Below are 17531 nucleotides of genomic sequence, written 5' to 3' on the forward strand. Positions count from 1 at the left end.
TTTGCGATTGTTTGGAAGTAAATTATATCCTTTAAAACCCCTTTAAGGTTGCACAATAAATGAAAATACAGTATTGAAAACTATACTATTGTCCCTGTTGTTTGTAATTTTTCTTTGTGTGTGAAGTTCTCAAGCTTGGTGGGCTTATTTCCACTTTTGTACATGGCAGTGGAGTGTAGGATCTTATCCACTTTGCATCCTCTCTGCCACTGAGTTACCACCCCCCTCGCCAGCTCTTCTGATTTGAATCATTCCGAGGATTAGTATGAAAATCAGTTTGTTAATTTAAAAAATGGAAATGCTTGTTCTTGTGGGTTACTCTATAGAGAAGCCAAAGTGATACTTTTTGACTTATTGGTGTATATATATATATATATATATATATATATATATATTTTGACTCTTGATATAGTTCACACACGCTGAGACTTGCCAGGCTGGGCTTTAAAGGTGTCACAGTACTTTCAGATATGAATGAGCACAGTAAGAGAATACATCTGTGAACAGACTGCCCTAGCTCCACAGCAGTGGGGACCAATGTATTCAGCCATAGTGTTTTATCATGTTTACTTTTGTAACTTGAGGTTTTGGAAGAATACTTTGTTTACCAGTTACTAGTATGAGACTAGTATGGCAGGAATAATTACCAAGACTTTGGATTACTCCCCCTGCCTCCCTGTTGTAGAATTAGTAGTAAATCTTTGATCTCGAGCTTGAACTGAATCTGCTTTCCTTTTTGTGATAAAGGTGCATAATTTGAGTGTTAGTACTGTTAGTTATATGGAACACTCCATCTCAGATTCACCGAGAAGGTTGACAGGTGAGCTCTCCAGCACAAACTGATTTCTCTGCAGTCTAATTTGTGGCACCAAATCTGAAAGATACATTTATATAAAGCAAGAGCAGGTTTCCTATGGGGGAAAACCATTTGTCATTTGCTCTTAACAAGGTAAATCCCCATAGACAGACCTTCTTGTAAAACTGTTCCCGTTGGATTTATTCTCACCTTCAATAAAAAGGGAGATATGGTAAACAAAGGTATGACGAAATATTAGTGAGCTCTTGCATTTTTGTTGGAAAGTTCCAAGTTCTTACTCTCTGAGGTTTAAAACAGTACCATTTCATATGAATTAAGTGGGACTCAGAATAGAGCACACAGTGTTGATTTGTGCTTAACTGATGATCTTGTTTTGTGGAAAGTGATCAGAACAGTTTATGTTTACATTTAAATGTGTCTTCATTGATAGTGTATTTACTGGGCCATACGGTGGAAATTAGAAGTATAACTTAGATGAAAAGAGGGCCAGATCCTTTCAGGCAGTGAATTAAAGCCTGAACATAAAGAGTAAGTTACTAAGAGTTCGGACTAAACTGTTGAATCTATTGTGTATACAGGGGGAGAGTTTAAAACAGGAAATGTGCTCTTATATCATGAATTTAGAACCTGAGTATTTATATTAATGTTTCTTCTAACAGTTAACAGTTTTTCTTTTTTCTTTTTCTTTTTCTTTTTTTTTTTTTCGAGACAGGGCTTCTCAGTTCTGGTTGTCCTGGAACTCATTTTGTACACCATGCTGGCCTCAAACTCAAAGAAATCCTCCTGCCTCTGATTCCTGAGTGCTGGGATTAAAGGCATGCACTACCATCGCCGGGCAGTTTTTCTTTATTTTAAAATATAACTTACAGTTTTATATTTCTCTGGGTCAGAATCTTTTAAGTCAGTGGTTCTCAACCTTTCCAATGCTGCAGTCCTTTAAAACAGTGATGTCCCCCAACCATAAAGTTCATTTCATTGTAATTTTGCTGCTGCTATGAATTGTAATGTAAATATCTATCTAGCATATCTGATATGTGACCCCACAGAGGTCATGACATAAAACAGATTGAGAACCACTGTTTTGATGATTACTCTTTTCCTATTTACCAGAATAATTACAAAGCATTTATTCCATTCTACTTTGTGCTTCAGAACTGCTTAGCTTTGGCCATGTGGAGATAGTGTCTCCCATGCGTTCATGCTCACACTTTACCACTCTCCCTGCAGTGCCCTTTCTCCAGCCAGCCTGGCTCAACTGTACTAGGAGCTGATTAGGAACATGAATCTTGAAACAAACACAGCCGCGTTAGAATTCCAGGTCCCACTACTGACGACAACCCTTGGCAGACTTCTTCATGTCTGAGATAGAACTGACAGTTCTGCCTTGAAAGATTGTTTAGGGGGCCCCATTATAGGATGCAAATAAAATCACTGTGCTTGACATGGAAGTGAGCAAGTAAGGGAGAGTTGCTGTCCCTGCCCTGCATGGTCTCCTGAAGGTGTTCTGCTAATTCTGTTCTCTTTGACACTTTGTCTCAGTCTTCATCTTGTCTAGAATGCATTTTGCTCCCTAATGCATTTTCTTATGGAAGGTTAAGAGTGATCCTGAACTTAATGGGCTCACTTGTAACAAACTTGTTTTCCAGCGTACTAATTAGGAATTGTGTTTTATAGTTTTGTTTTATGAATATTTGACATTTTCAAATTGTAAACTTCTTGAGGGCAAAGATTATATATTCAATTCTGTAAGTTTGATTCTGTAGTGTTCTTTCCTAGTAGAAGAAGCCAGTCATTAATTTGTTGGCTAAGCCTCAGACTGTAATTTGTAATCAACTATTTCATCACTTATTATATCCAAAACATTTAATTATGATTAGAATAATACATTTTTATGAATATCATTGCATAGAGTTACTTTTTTTCTGATAAATAAATCATTGCATATATTTACTTTTGGCATAAATAAATAAATTTTTGACATTTTGTTAAATACAATACCACTTAGTTAACAGTAGATTTGAATTGACTTTAAGTATCTTTCTGTCTTTTCAAATGGCATTTTGTTCCCTCACTCTATATGCACATATGAATTCCATCTGCCTTTGGGTTTTCTATAGCATCTTGGCAAAGAAATATTACCAGTTATGGAATGCTTTATCAAGTCTGGTTGTAGTAGGCGCATATTTCTAATTCTGCTTATTATATGAGAAAGTGGAGTATTGGGGGATTTTGCCTTTGGGACGCCACACTGTAACTCCAACCCTGTGTGTCTCTCTCTGCTACCTAATTTAACTGTATTCACTGGGATAGCAGCAGAAACAGCCTCTCTACTGCTCAAATTGCAGGCAGAGCATGCCTGCCTGTATTGTTTATGAATTTTGAGATCCTAACTCCAGCTATGCACTTGTAGGGTGAGTGCTTTCTCCTTTGAACTATTTCCCCAGCCTCTTTTAGTCTTTAAAAATGAAGACTGTGTGTGTAAAATGCACATTTGTGTGCAGGTGTAGGTGCGTATGCTGTAGTGGATGTGAAGGTAAGAGAACAACCTCTGGGATCATGCCGGAGACACCTACCTTTTGTTTGAGACAGGGTCTCATTGGCCTGGCATGTTGCCAGGGTAGGTTCCAGAATTTTGCCATCGCTGGCATTGTCAGTGGACACCACTATACCCTTTGGTTTATGTGGGTTCTGAGGATCCAGCTCTGGTCTCCCAGCCACTTACTGTATGTAGACAGAGACTGCCCAGACCCAAATTAATCACGCAGAAACTATATCAATTACCGCACTGCTTGGCCTATTAGTTCAGGCTTCTTATTAACTATTATATTTTAAATGAACCCATTTCTATTGTCCTGTGTATTGCCACAAGGCTGTGGCCTACGGGGTACAGTTCTGTCTCCTTGGGCAACTACATGGCATCTCCCTGACTCTGCGTACTTTTTCCCCCTACCTCTGCTTAGAATTCCTGCCTTGCTTTATTCTGTGCTGCCATAGGCCCAAAGCAGATTCTTTATTAACCAATGGTAATAAAACATATTCACAGCATGCAGAGGGGAATCCCACATCACTTACTGAATCATTTCCCTAACCCTCATTTCCACTTTATATCATTGCATCTTTTGAGCAATTACTGACACAGTGAATCAAGAAGTGAACTGTTGATCAAGCAGTGAACAAAATTGATTAGGCCTCTTGTCATAGAAGAGTTATCAAACAACTGTAGTTAAAGGAGAAAGAAAATAAATGGGAATAGATGATATTGGTTGGTTGTAAATGTTATGGAGAGGGATATGGTAAGGAAGGATGCTAGAGACAGATTAGAGGGTTAAATAGGCCCTGCAGACTTTGAAGACCTCAGAACAAAGACAGAGGTGGGCCTTTGGGTATTTCTTCAAATGTGACTGTGTGTGTTAAACTATTGATGCTTGATTGATAGAATTGCTATACTAGCAGTTCAATTTTTTCTTTCATTTGTTCTCATCATATTCTACTTTTCTGTTTGGGCCTTTGATTTAAAGTTTTTTTTTTTTTTAAATTTATTCATTTATTAAAGATTTCTGTCTCTTCCCCGCCACCGCCTCCCATTTCCCTCCCCCTCCCCCAATTAAGTCCCCCCCCTCAGCCCGAAAAGCAATCAGGGATCCCTGTCCTGTGGGAAGTCCAAGGAACCCCCACCTCCATCCAGGTCTAGTAAGTTGAGCATCCAAACTGCCTAGGCTCCCACAAAGCCAGTGCGTGCAGTAGGATCAGAAACCCATTGCCATTGTTCTTGAGTTCTCAGTAGTCCTCATTGTCTGCTATGTTCAGAGAGTCCGGTTTTATCCCAGGCTTTTCCAGACCCAGATGAAAGGAGACAGAGACCGAGACCCACATTGGAGCACAGGACTGAAATCTCAAGGTCCAAATCAGGAGCCGAAGGAGAGAGAGCACGAGCAAGGAATTCAGGACCGTGAGGGGTGCACCCACACACTTAGACAATGGGGATGTTCTACTGGGAACTCACCAAGACCAGCCGGCCTGGGTCTGGAAAAGCCTGGGATAAAACCGGACTCTCTGATTTAAAGTTTTATATGTTTTTCTCTGAAAAAGTTTTTTTTTATGTGTGGTTATTGACTAGAAATACAAGTTTTTAAAGAAATTGGCACTTGAGAGACTTGAAAAATAAATCTTTCATGTATCCAAGTTCAACGTTCTTCTGAAAAGCCTATTAACTATTGCTAAAATGTATTCTAAGTACCTAAACAGAGCGCATGTGCAAAGGAGAAAATGTAAAAATTGTGAGGACTACAGTGACCAGTCTACAACTTGATTGGTTGTTTCCTCAATTTGCTTATGTATGACTTTAACCTGGTAAAAAAGTTTGTTTATTATAGATTTATGTTAAAAGTACCACACCTGTCCTAGAATTTTAAGATCTTTGCTTATGTGGTATAGCCATCATATCTCATCTTTAATTATAGTCATGAGATAAATGTATTTATAAAACTTTGGATGTGCAAATAGACAAAGGATTATTTAGATATAAAAGTTACTGTTACTGATGGAGGCATGTTTTCCTGAATTTTGATTTTTTGCCTAATGATTTTCATTTAATAATTTTAAGTGTAGATATTTTAAGTCATTTGATATTTTTAACTGTAGAATTTTCAGTGTGCTCATGTTAAAATCATATTTTCATTTAATTCATTGGAAAATATTCAGCATTATTTGCCATTGTGAAATACACAGCTTCATATTTGAGGCTATTGTTACACATGGTACATATATTTAATATTAGGTAAATATGTATTTTATAGCAAGTAAGTAAAAATTAGTGGAATTTTTGTGTATCATTAAACCAAAGCCTTTTTATGAACTTCTGTGATTATATATGCAATATTATTTAAATTGTTATTACATTTTTTTTGTTTTTGTGCCTACAAATGTACATGCCACTGCATGCTGTGGAGGTCAAAGGACAACTTGAGAGAGTAGGTTCTTTCCTTCCACCATGTGGGTCCTAGTGAAATAATTTGAAGAAGCAAACTGAGGAAACATTGTTTTATGAGAAAGGAAACCTTGGGTTCAGATTCACAACTGTTAGAAGGAAGGAGAAACCTTGTATGTATGTCCCTTGGGATGTCTTTTCTTTTTTCTTTATAGTTGAAAAGATATAATTAGTATTGAGAGGAAGTCTCACCTTCAACTCATTGGTCACCCACCATACTTAGGTGATTTATCAAAGGCAGAGAGATCCCTATTTAAAAACAATTATGAAAACAAAATCCATTTAGAACTTAGTTCTAGTTAACATTTACTTAGGATATTTGATTTATAGAAAGTAAAATTAGAAAGGTAGGGTATGAAGTATGATAGGGTGACAAAGCCAAGATTTATAAAAGAAGGCAGAATTGTATGGCGCACCATGTTTTCAAAGCTTCATGGCTTAGTTTCCTTTAAGGATGTCAAGTTTCACAACACAGCTGTATGGCCTCATGAGGCAGGGACCAGGGAGGACCAGAGAACAGTCTGCAGCATATGCACTTCACTTATTTTATGTTGATCCCATTGCCTTTTCCTTAATTCTACTTAACACGATCCTGAATATCAAAATGTCATACACCTAATTTAGAACTTTACTTCTATTAGATTGCTGTGGGAGCTCCTTCCGCTCCTTCAGCCAATAACCTTTAAGATACCAGCCCACTTGGGTATGGTCTCCTTTTTTTTGCTTTAAAAAGCAGTGGTAGCCCTGCTCTCTTTTGCTTCCAGTTCCGTTTCCGGCTACTAGACTCTGTTCCTGGTCACACAGAGGGCTGTTGTCTAGGACAGTGTTCTGTAACTTTCCCCCTTAAATAAATAACCCTTTTATTAATCATAATTCCAAACTGGTGTGGGATTGTTTTGTGATTTACGTATACATTAGGTCAGTTTTTTTTTTCTGAACAGATTGGAACAGTGTATTATATTTGTCAAATAATTGACCAAGAATTAAATAACTGCTTTGGAACTTAGTAAATTTGCTAACACGTGCCCAGTGAATAATATATTTCTAAGTCATATGTGGCTTTAGTAACTATTGGTTACTATGTATGTATATTTGTAATATATGTATTTTAATGTTTTGATCTTACTTATGGAATCAGTATTGAAGTTGCTTCAAAAATATCTTCATATTAACAGTCTCTTTAGCTTTAGAATTAAAAATTTATTAGGCAAGACCATTAGAAAGCATTCCAGTTATTCTTTGGAAATTAAGTAGAGTCTATACTTGGTTTTTATATCATGTGTCTCCTGATATCCCTGAATCCTGGAAATGAGGATTTTTGAGTTGTTGTACCTTAAGAAGTAAGAATGACACAAGAAATATAACATTATTGGATGTATGCTTTCTGTTTGTTTTCTTTTAGCTTCACGTCTGTAAAATGAATCTGCATGTGTCTTTCTACTAGTTCTCTTTTCCTCATTCCCTTCCTAGTGTGTGCTGTCTCTCTCACCCTTTTTTGGCTGACTTCTTATTTGTTCTGTTTTCAGGTTGGCTCTATTTACAAACTGTCACTTCTAAATCTTAGCTCATCTCTAGGCTCAGACAGAATTCTTTGGTCAGACGTTGCTCTTCCATCTCAGTTTCCTGCAGCTCTTCTGCTGGATTCACTGTCCTTTGTTCTGGGACAGTTGTTCCACATTCTCCTGCTTGTTGCTTCTGGATGCTCTGAGAGAAAGTTTCCTTTGCTTTGCTCCTGTAGTGTGTAATGAGAAGAAGTGAAAGGAATCCTGAGAGAGAACCGTGGCTCTTTCAAAGTGAGTGAGGTGTAGGGCATTGACAGATGGGAATGTTCCCAGCTCTACGTGTCAGTAGAAGGGCCAAAGGTTGTGAAGAACATGGAGAAAGTGCCCATCTTAAGTCTTTAAAATTTGTTTTTAAGGCTAAAAAATTGCAGGCAGTATTAATTTAACCCAAATGTCATTGAAAAAGCCTGAATACATTTTTAAAAGTTGGGTTGTTATTAAATAACTTACTTTCTCCTGTATAGTCTTTGATATTTTGTTTTTTTTTTAATTGAAAAAAAATTTTCCACCTCTCCCCCTCCCCCCACTCCTCTCCCCCTCCCCCCACTCCTCTCCCCCTCCCTCTCCAGTCTGAAGAGCAGTCAGGGTTCCCTGCCCTGTGGAAAGTCCAAAGTCCTCCCCTCTCCATCCTGGTCTAGGAAGGTGAACATCCAAACTGGCTAGACTCCCACAAAGCCAAAACATGAAGTAGGATCAAAACCCAGTGCCATTGTCCTTGGCTTCTTGATAGTTTTGATACTACACCTTTGTATTTTTTCTCCCAGTACTTCATGAAAAAGGCCTCACAAGTGTAAGCACACAGGTAGGACAATGTCTTCTTGAAAGTCTTCCCTACTCTATGCCACTTCTCAGTGTGCTTCACAGAATTTGTTTAGTAGAATTTTATTGACAGACTCTATGATTTCCTTCTCTAATTGGATGTAAATAAAATAATGTCTAATGCAGTGAAATTTATGTGAATAACTTATTCACTATTAATCTTAAAAGTATAGACATTTTGTGATAGGATACATAGATTCTGGAATTAATGTAAACACAATACTGATCTATTGAGATGAATAGAGTAAAGTGAAATTTAGAATTTTTTTTTTTATAATTCATTGCTACTACTTTTGTAGCTATTGGCTTGCTCAGTTTACTTTTCTATTTTTGGACCTATAGCAGATTTTGAAAACTCAGACTTGGCACTCTTCTATCCCCCTGCCCCCGCCAAAGCTTCCTGAGTTCTTTTATATAAATTATATCCTTTTAGGTGACTATATGGAAAGAAAAACTTCTAGTGGTAGGTGGTATAATTGAAATGTAGATCATAATCTCTGTTTGTTTTACCAAATTAGTCGGGGGTTCTGAGGATACATTTTGAATATTTGTGTATATTTAGCATTTCATCTCTTTGTTAGAAATCTCTCAGTGTGACTTGTTTTTAATAGGATGTGTCTTGAATTGTAGACCAATCACTCTTGAAAAGTATTAAGCCCTTTAAACACACTGGTCAGCCCCACAGAGGGAAGCCTACAGGTTTATTAGCACTGCCTGGCCTGAAAGCACAGCATACCCTTTTAGGTTGCACAGCAACAGACTCCTAGCAACCATAATAGATTGAATTTCTAAGAGTGACTGGGCCGGATGTAATAATAAGGCAAGAGGTACAAACAGTTGTCATGGTTTTCTTTTCACAGCAAGCTAGTTTGATTTAGAGAAGCTAAGCTTTTCAAAAATGGGCAAACTTCTAATAAAACTTTTACTGTTTGTGCATAGGACTTTTGGTATTACCATAGCAATAGTGATACCAAAATTTAAAAGTCATGGATTAATAATATGCCCATAATAAAATAATGTTACAAAAATTATTATCTAAAGTTTTCAGGAGGAAGTTTTTAAAAGCACATTATCATAAACTTAAATTAGATTCAGAACCAAATAATCCTAGTACCCCCTTTAAAAATAAAAACATGTTATTTATGCTTTCTCTTTTTGACATTCTATTTTTATTTTGTTGCAATTACCTGTAGTTTTATGTTGTGATATAATTGAACATTCATATAAAACTGATCATTTTACAAACTTCAAAACATTAAAAAAAACCAGGTTAATTTAACTGCTTTGTAGTTGTAAGTCAACTGAAGCACAGTATTTATTAATGAAACAATAAAGAAGTAAAGTATTTAATTTTTTCCAGTAAAAGCACTGTGGTTTGTCTAAAAATGTAATGTCTTCTAACTTCTCAGCATTCTTTCTTTTCATCCATTCGTTGTGTGTTTACTAATGTCGCTGTGTAAAGGAACTTTACATTCCCAGTCTGAAGAAGGATGCTGCCATCAAAGAGACTCATATAGCTGCTGGAGTTGAGAGTAGAACTACAGCCTTTGACAGCAATAAGCTGTAAATATACACACATGCTAATGCCCCGGATTTGTTCATCTTTTGTGTCAGCATTTGGAAAAGATGGTTAAAGTGGCAGTTGTAGTAAAGACTAGCAATTACAGTAAAGAGCAGAAATTAGGTATTTGTGACCTATTATATTTCATTAAAAGACTTCCTTATTAAAATGGCACTGCTTACTCTGATTACTTGACAGCTGCCCAAAACAGATTAGAAAACACACAGTTTCAGCTAAAGGTAAAACCAACCTCTTAAGCACGCTTATAGCTTAAAATAAATAAATGATATAGAATAAAGTCATTTTTAAACAATACATTTGCTTTTGGGAGAAATGTTTGTCAGTGGCTAAGTCGTGCACTCCCTTAGCATTCCTCTCGGAAGAGCTTACCAGCCGGATTTTCCCACTGAGATGCTTTACAATGCTCATCTAGGATCACACTAGCTTCCTACTAGACAATCTAGGGAGCAGCATGGCTTCAAGTAAGCAGTATTTTTTTTCTGCCCCCACCCCAAACACAGCTTAGACTTTAGAAGCTCCATTACTAGGTTACTTCTATAATATTCTAAGTGTTTTTTTATTTCAAGCCGGATTAGCCCCAATGAGTTCAATACTTGAACTTTAGGCATCCCCTTCACAGTAATGACTTGTTTGCTTTCTCTTCTTTTTCATCTTCTTTGGCTCTTTTTAACTTTGGTACTATTCTGCTTGCTTTGGAAAACACAGTATACATACCAATTCCTGTTTTTTTTTTTTTTGACTCTGTCTTCTATATCATTAAGTATGGGACAATCACTTGTAGAAAATTCTGTGTGAATACCAAATTATGCTTCACTGTTGAAGACACAAATACAGACTTTGTATGAAATAGATGCATACAAAATTGACTTGTTAGAATTTACAATATTAATAGAAAGCTGTTGTATGTGTAAGGAGCTGTGTAATCTCCATATACCTAAACTAAGCTATATAAGACACTCATGATTAATTCCGGTTGCAAACAAGTTGGGTTTTTAGCTTAATGAATATCTGTCCAAGTTGGAAGAGTTTTGCTGTTTACAGAATTCAAAGAGAAAAAAGTCAGGCCTAGTTTGTTTTTGTTTTTGTTTTTTGTCATCGTTGTTGTTGTTTTTGTGTTTGTTTTTTTTTAATAGAAACTTAAGTCCCAGTTTGTTGTTTGGTAGCAAATTGCTTAAATATATATTCCTTTGATTTTGGGTTTTTAAAAATGTAAAAATGGGGATGCTATGTACTCAAGAGGGCTATAAAATGAAAGATAAGTAAAAGATAACATGAATTAAGAATAGAAACACTTAGTTTCTTGTAGTTAATTTGAAAATTGATAATTTTTCTTTTTAATTTTTTTCTACATTTTATTTTGTGTGTATGGGTGCTTTGCCTGCATGTATATCTGTGGTCCCTCTGCATGCAGTACCCATGGGAGGCAGAAGAAGGTGTTTGATCCCTGGAACAGGAGTTCTAGATGTTTGTGAGCTACTGTGTGTGTGCTCAGAAACGGTCCACTGGAGGAGCAGCCCGTGCTCTTAACCACAGAGCCATCTCTCCAGCCCCGATATTATCCTTTGCATTGTGTCTCATCAGTGTACTGTGCGATGTAAGGAAAGTGTTTAGGAGAGAGCAGTAGCTGAAGGTAATACCACAGACCTAGACTTCATAAAGTCGTTGTTTCAGCACTGGCTAGTAGTGAAAATTTATGTATAAGTGACCTCTCTTGTCTACACCCTGGGGCCACATTTTTAAAAATTATGAGAACCAAAATGTGTATGCTAACATGTTAAATGTTAACCTATTCACAATTTTGATAGAATTTCAAAAAACAGGCCATACTTTTGTTGTTTTGGTAAACATGTACAGTGAGGCCTCTCCGTAATATGTAAATATGTACAAAAAACTTCTCTAACATTTTTTTCCCATGTGAAAATGATGTGAAGATGTGCCTAATCTGGCTCGGTTTAGTGTCTTTGTTGTGGTAAGAGAATTGATAGTAATCAGAATCTGTTAAGAATTAATGCAACATTGGAGGCATTGTAAATTCATTGATTACCTTTAGAACTGTTTGATCTAGTTCAAAGAATGTTCAACTTTTTATAGTTAATTTGTTAAAAATCATTTATATTTTACTATATTCTGTTGTTAATGCCATATTCTGTTATAAATGTGATGAAGGTATTTGATTTAATGAGAAGGTAGTGCATTCAACGAATACAAATCGCTTGAAATATAACAGAAGTAGCTAATCGGATTAAACTAGGTATAGGAAGTGACTATCTGACCTCATATTTTTGAGGAAGGTAATTCCTGACCGTGTTTAAGAAAAGGCAAAGGTATGGGATTTGCTTAACAAGTAAGAAGAATACATGGATAAAGTGATAATCTAGAGCCAGTGCAAAGAACACTTAATGTTAGGAGGTAACATTAAGTCTGCAGTAAAACCACTAGCCGTTACTTGTGGTTTCTGTAGACCACAAGTTATTTTTTCTCAAGAACAATTTGTATGCTAATATTGTTGACTCTTTAATGAAATTTTAAAGAATGAAGCATTGTTAAAAATACTAAATTCAGAATGTTTTATAACTGTAAACTTTTAAAAAAATTAATGTTTTATTTAAAACTTTTCATGTAACATATTTTGATAATATTCTTTTCTCTTTCCCAACTCTTCCCAGTCTCATCCTACCTTCTTACCCATTCAACTTTCTCTCTCTCAAAGTACCAAAAGAAAAAGCACAAACACATGCACAAACAAAACAAAAACATGGGATCTGTCTTGTGTTGGCCTTCCATGGAGTGTGGGATATACTCAGTGACACTCCTTTGGAGAAAACTGATTTTCCTTTCCTAGCAGGTATCAGCTGGTCATGGGTGGGAATTTGTGTCTGCTTCGTCTCCTCAGTGTTGGAATTTTGCCTGGTTTGAACCTGTGCAGGACTCATGCATGCTGTCACAGTCTCTGTGAGTTCATGTTTTTCAGTCCTGTTGTATCTTGAAAATACTGTTTCATTGGAGTTGTCCACCAACTCTGACTCTTATGTATAGATCCCCAAGCCTTGAGAGGAGGGGTTTGATAGGCATCACAGTTAGGGCCGAATGCTCCAAAGTCCTTCACACTCACAAAACTACTGCTAGGTATTGTGCCTCTGGAGTTATTTTGTATTTTTCCTATAATGCCTTTCTACAAGATAGGCAATATAAAGAGATTTTAAGTCAAAAGTTGTCTTCTCTGCTTCTTATCATACTAAGTGCATAGCTTAATTGCTTTTAAAGACCTTAGTACTGTGTGGATATAGAAGAACAGAAAAAAAAGGAAGATTCTGTGTTTGAGTAGAGACATTTTAAGGGATAAGATAATACCATGATTTGTATTTTACAGTTGTGAGGGTTATTCACACTGTAGATGTAGAGCCAAGTATGTAGAGTTGCAATATTCCTTTGAAATAGTGGAACAGATGAAATCGACAAGAAAAAGGCATAGCATTTAAAACATGGTTAGAGCATAACCAGCCAGTGTACATTTAAGAAAGGATCCACTGTCAAGGTGAAAGGGTCTTCACTGAAATGAATTTGGAAGATATAGATAGAATAGATAAGACATTGAGCATAAAGATCCATAAACCAGGATTCTTGCTTTTAATTAAGAAATACCTTTTGGCCAGGCAGTGGTTGTGCAAACCTTTAAGAGCACTTGGGAGGTAGAGGCAGGTGGATCTCTATGAGTTTGAGGCCAGCCTGGTCTACAAGAGCTAGTTCCAGGATAGGCTTTAAAGCTACAGAGAAACCTTGTGTTGGAAAAAAGAGAAAAGGGTAAGGCCTCTTTTCCTTGTATTACATGAGTTCATGGGTGATACATATAACTGCTACTCAGTGGAGTTGTGTTGCAAAGTGTGAACAAGTGTGATTCTAGCTGTTTGCCAGCCCCATGACAGTGAGCTATATTGCCAGTGTAGCACTTTATTGGCACTAATACAAGTGATGGTGCCATAATAATTATCAGTTGTGTTGTAGTAAAGATTGAGGCTGAGGAAGCATTTATATAAAAAGGAAATGGGGATCATGCTAAGACCTACACCAGTGGTTCTCAACCTGTGGATCACGAACACTTTGGAAAACTATCTACAAAAGTATTAGTAGCCTTAGCAAAATTACAGTTATGAAGTAGCAACTAAATTTCATGGATGGGGTTCACCACAACATGAGGAACTGTGTGAAAGGGTTGCAGCATTAGGAAGCTTGAAACTACTGCCCTACATCAATAAAGAGCAAAAGCCAAAGCTCACAAACCATATTCCTTTACATTTGACTGTTTACCAAGAAGCAGATGGAACATGCTTTATCATTGTAACCTGACCAGTGGCAAAGGCGAACTGATTTTGTAGAACAGTGGCAAAGGAGAACTGATTGATCATCCTGCCCCCAGTTTGCAGTTCACCTCTTTCCCAATGTCCCAAGTGCTTTCTTATAGCTTGCCCAAGCGTGTAGTCTATTTTAGCCTTGCTCCGCCCTCTGCAGGCTCTCTTCCCAACAACTCTTGGTGCTAGAGGTCAGTACATCTATCTCCCCTGCACTGGGAAGGATTGTCCATGACTGCACTCTGGGTCCTCGGGATCTGCTCAAGTAGAGTTTTAAAACTCAGCATGACACTGAACTAAACAAACTTCTTGTCCCATGAGCTTATAATAACCTGGATAGTCAGAACCTACATCCAGATGTGCAAGGAGAGGCTGGAGAGATGGCTCAATGGTTAAGAATACTTGTTGCTTTTCCTGAGGTGGTGGCTTCATGTGCCTGAACCCACATGGCAACTCAGAACCGTCCATAATTTTAGTTTCAGAGGTTCCAACTATTTTCTGGCCTCCCTGGACACTGCACGCATGTGCTGCACAGACACGCATGTAGGCAGAGTACCTCGCCCCCCTCCCCCCATACACAAGTTCAAGAACTTGGAACAATAGTTTCTCTTGGCTGTTCTTAAGATGGTGCTGAAAGTGGCCATTGGACTTGGTGACAGATCAACTGGACTTACTGTGTTGTGAAGTGCCATAATGAATGAAAAAGCTAAAGACAGCTGGGCTCCTGGTGATTTGTAAAGCAGTTGAGAAAGACTGTATTTGGATACGGTAAGAATGGGAAGTAGCCAGGTCTTGCTTATCACCATGTTTGCATGCATCTAGTCCATTGCTAACCACCTTACAGAGATGATGAAGTCATCATAGAATACAGCAAGAGGTAAATAAATTATTGAAAGTCCACATAGAGCTTAGGACCCCAGGGAGGGCATTTTGTTCACATGGTAGTGCATTAATGTAGTTAATGCGTTGTATATGAGGATCATACATGTTCGATGTGTGTATATTATACCCAACATAGTTCTTTTTAATTGAGTCATTGTATATGAACAGGCTCTCGAGGAAGAACTTAGGTTTGATGTTAAAATGACACACTGTAAAGGCACACTTGTATCAGTGAACTAGTGTGGTAGTGAGGAACTTGTAGTGTCTTCAAAGACATGAGCAATTGTATCATAGTGGGAAACAGAGAACCAGCTGTTCCAAATGGAGATTTTGTGTCTAGCCTGTTTGAAGAGGAGGGATTGGCAAAGATAAATTGACTGTTATTTATCCTGGACTTGGATGATCACAAGGCTGATGCAGGGAAGGGTATTTGGAGAAAATAATTAAATTAAAGGAATACTTAAAAGGCTAAAAATGCGTAGTTATATGCCTGTATAATTAGTAGTTACGTTACTTAAAATCATTGTGAAACTTGTAGTCACTTCATTTATAATGTATTCAATAAACTCCATTTCAGAAACAGTCACAGTGTAACAGACATATCTGGTAATAAAGTTTAAATGTCCAGTTTTTTTTAGAGAAAGTGGATGTACTAATTAGTGTAGATTATTTCATGTTGCCGAGTCTGACTTGTAATCTTTCAGATACACAAACACCTGTGATTATTTTGTGGGCTTTGTCATTTGTTAGTCTGAAATACATGTATTTAGATTTGCTGCCTGTTCATATAGACCCAGCTGTGCCTGTTTGCTTTGTTATTTTTCCAAGTTTAATGGACCAATATAAAAATTTATGGCAACTGTCACTTAATGTCACTTCTACCTTTAGGGAAAATGAAAACATACTGAATCAAGCTAGAAAACTGTATTGCTGTTGTAATTGACTATAAGGTACACATTATGCTAAACTGACCTGTGATACCATGGAACAAAGTTAGGCAAGCATAAATAGCCTGAATAGGAATATAAACAGATACATAATTGTGTGTTGTGTTGTCCTTGTCACTGTAAGTTGACTGTATTGGAAATAAAGATTAGTGATTTCAAAATAACTTTCTTTTTTTTCTACTATGAACCAGAGATTTCTTCAAAAAAAAAAAAACCCTCTGATAAAATAAAGTACATACACCTTTAATCCCAGCACCCAGAAGGCAGGGGTGGGATGGTCTGTTGTGTTGAGTCTGAAGCCAACATAATCTGCATAGTAAGATCCTATCTTGGAAGGTTTTTTTTTTAAATATAAAATTGCCTATTGTGTGTATTTTATTAATATTTCAGCTTTATGGTCTGTTTATTTCCACTTTGCTTCTCTATTTCCAAGAAATCATACTGATTTTGTGATTTGAGCTAAAATATGTTACCTGTTAATCTTGTCTCATTTTTATTTCTTTAAATACAGAGAGTTAGCAGATGATTTTTAGAGTTGTTTGTTCTTTCCTCTTCATGTTGTAAAGCAAACATTTAAGAAATCGCCTTTTCTTATTTTTCCTCATTTATATTTTTCTGATAATTAAAACATTAGTTTTATTCATTGAATTCCAATTTATTAAAACATTCCCATTGTTTCCTGTAAAATCAAAACCAATATCCTTTTTGTCTTAAAGAGAAATTTAATTACAAAGAGTACTGTTAAATAATTGAGACATATAGTAGTATTTATCCTCAAGCGCAGTAATTTAAAATAATCAACAGTTTCAATATTTTTAAAAATAATTTTTATGTTAATCTAATTTATCTTTTAATATATTTGAACTTTTGGTATTTCTGACATTTTATGAAACAAATACCTTGTTGGCTGGTTGAAAGACTAGGGCTAACTTGGTCACGTCCTCAGTTACAGTGTAACACAAAGATACCTGAAAAGTAAAATACTTCAGTCTGTCATGTACAGGATCTCGTGTCTGAAAGTTTTCAGAAGTGTATATTTAAAATTTTGAAATATGCTTTTCTTGGTGGTTGATAATGAATATGGTGAGGAACTTTATTCTTTCACAACTATATGTACTAGAGTCATCATTAGATTGTGTCATGTAATTCTTTTAAATGCTTCAGGAACCCTGTTTGTCCGTGGTGCTATGGAAACTATAAGAGAACTTCTCTCTGCTGTCTATCACCTAGCCCCTCTGTCACCTCCAGCTGTCTCAGGTAGGAATAAAGGCATGCTATATTGAAAATTAATATAGCTATCACTCAGTTTATAGGAAATAATGAGAAAGCATCCTTATCCCTTTATGTGAGATAATCAAGTACTTTACAAGCTTAGACCAGTTTAAAGAGACAAAAAATAGAAGGTGCAGTCTTTTTACATTGCTTTGGTACCCATGTGTCAACTTCCATATTGTCTGGATTGGGTATCCTAAAATGGTAGCCAAATAATTGTACATACTTTCTGCATTTCTATACTAGTTAAATTACCAGACATCGTGCACATAGCAGAATCTACTTAAAGGCAGAAAAATAGCAGTCACTTTCTGAAG

The 17531-nt window shown here is 36.5% G+C and overlaps 1 protein-coding gene across 4 annotated transcripts in view; it reads left to right on the forward strand.

Annotated features, from left to right (window-relative positions):
* Positions 1–17531, forward strand: part of Rfx3 (regulatory factor X3) — a 249052-nt gene that overhangs the window by 13964 nt on the left and 217557 nt on the right. Inside the window, exon 1 of one of the 4 annotated variants that reach the window (XM_041661033.1) lies at positions 17045–17199. The exons of 1 other annotated variant lie outside the window; for it this stretch is intronic. In XM_041661033.1, coding sequence (XP_041516967.1) covers positions 17130–17199 — 70 coding nt within the window. In that variant the 5' untranslated portion in view covers positions 17045–17129. Of the gene's footprint in view, positions 1–17044; positions 17200–17531 lie in introns of those variants that run through there. 2 more of the 4 variants (XM_041661034.1, XM_041661036.1) reach the window with 2 other exon arrangements.

This window comes from Microtus oregoni, unplaced genomic scaffold, assembly GCF_018167655.1.
Source record: "Microtus oregoni isolate MIOR12 unplaced genomic scaffold, Mior012 000012F_ref0000307, whole genome shotgun sequence".
In the NCBI taxonomy this organism is placed as follows: domain Eukaryota; kingdom Metazoa; phylum Chordata; class Mammalia; order Rodentia; family Cricetidae; genus Microtus; species Microtus oregoni.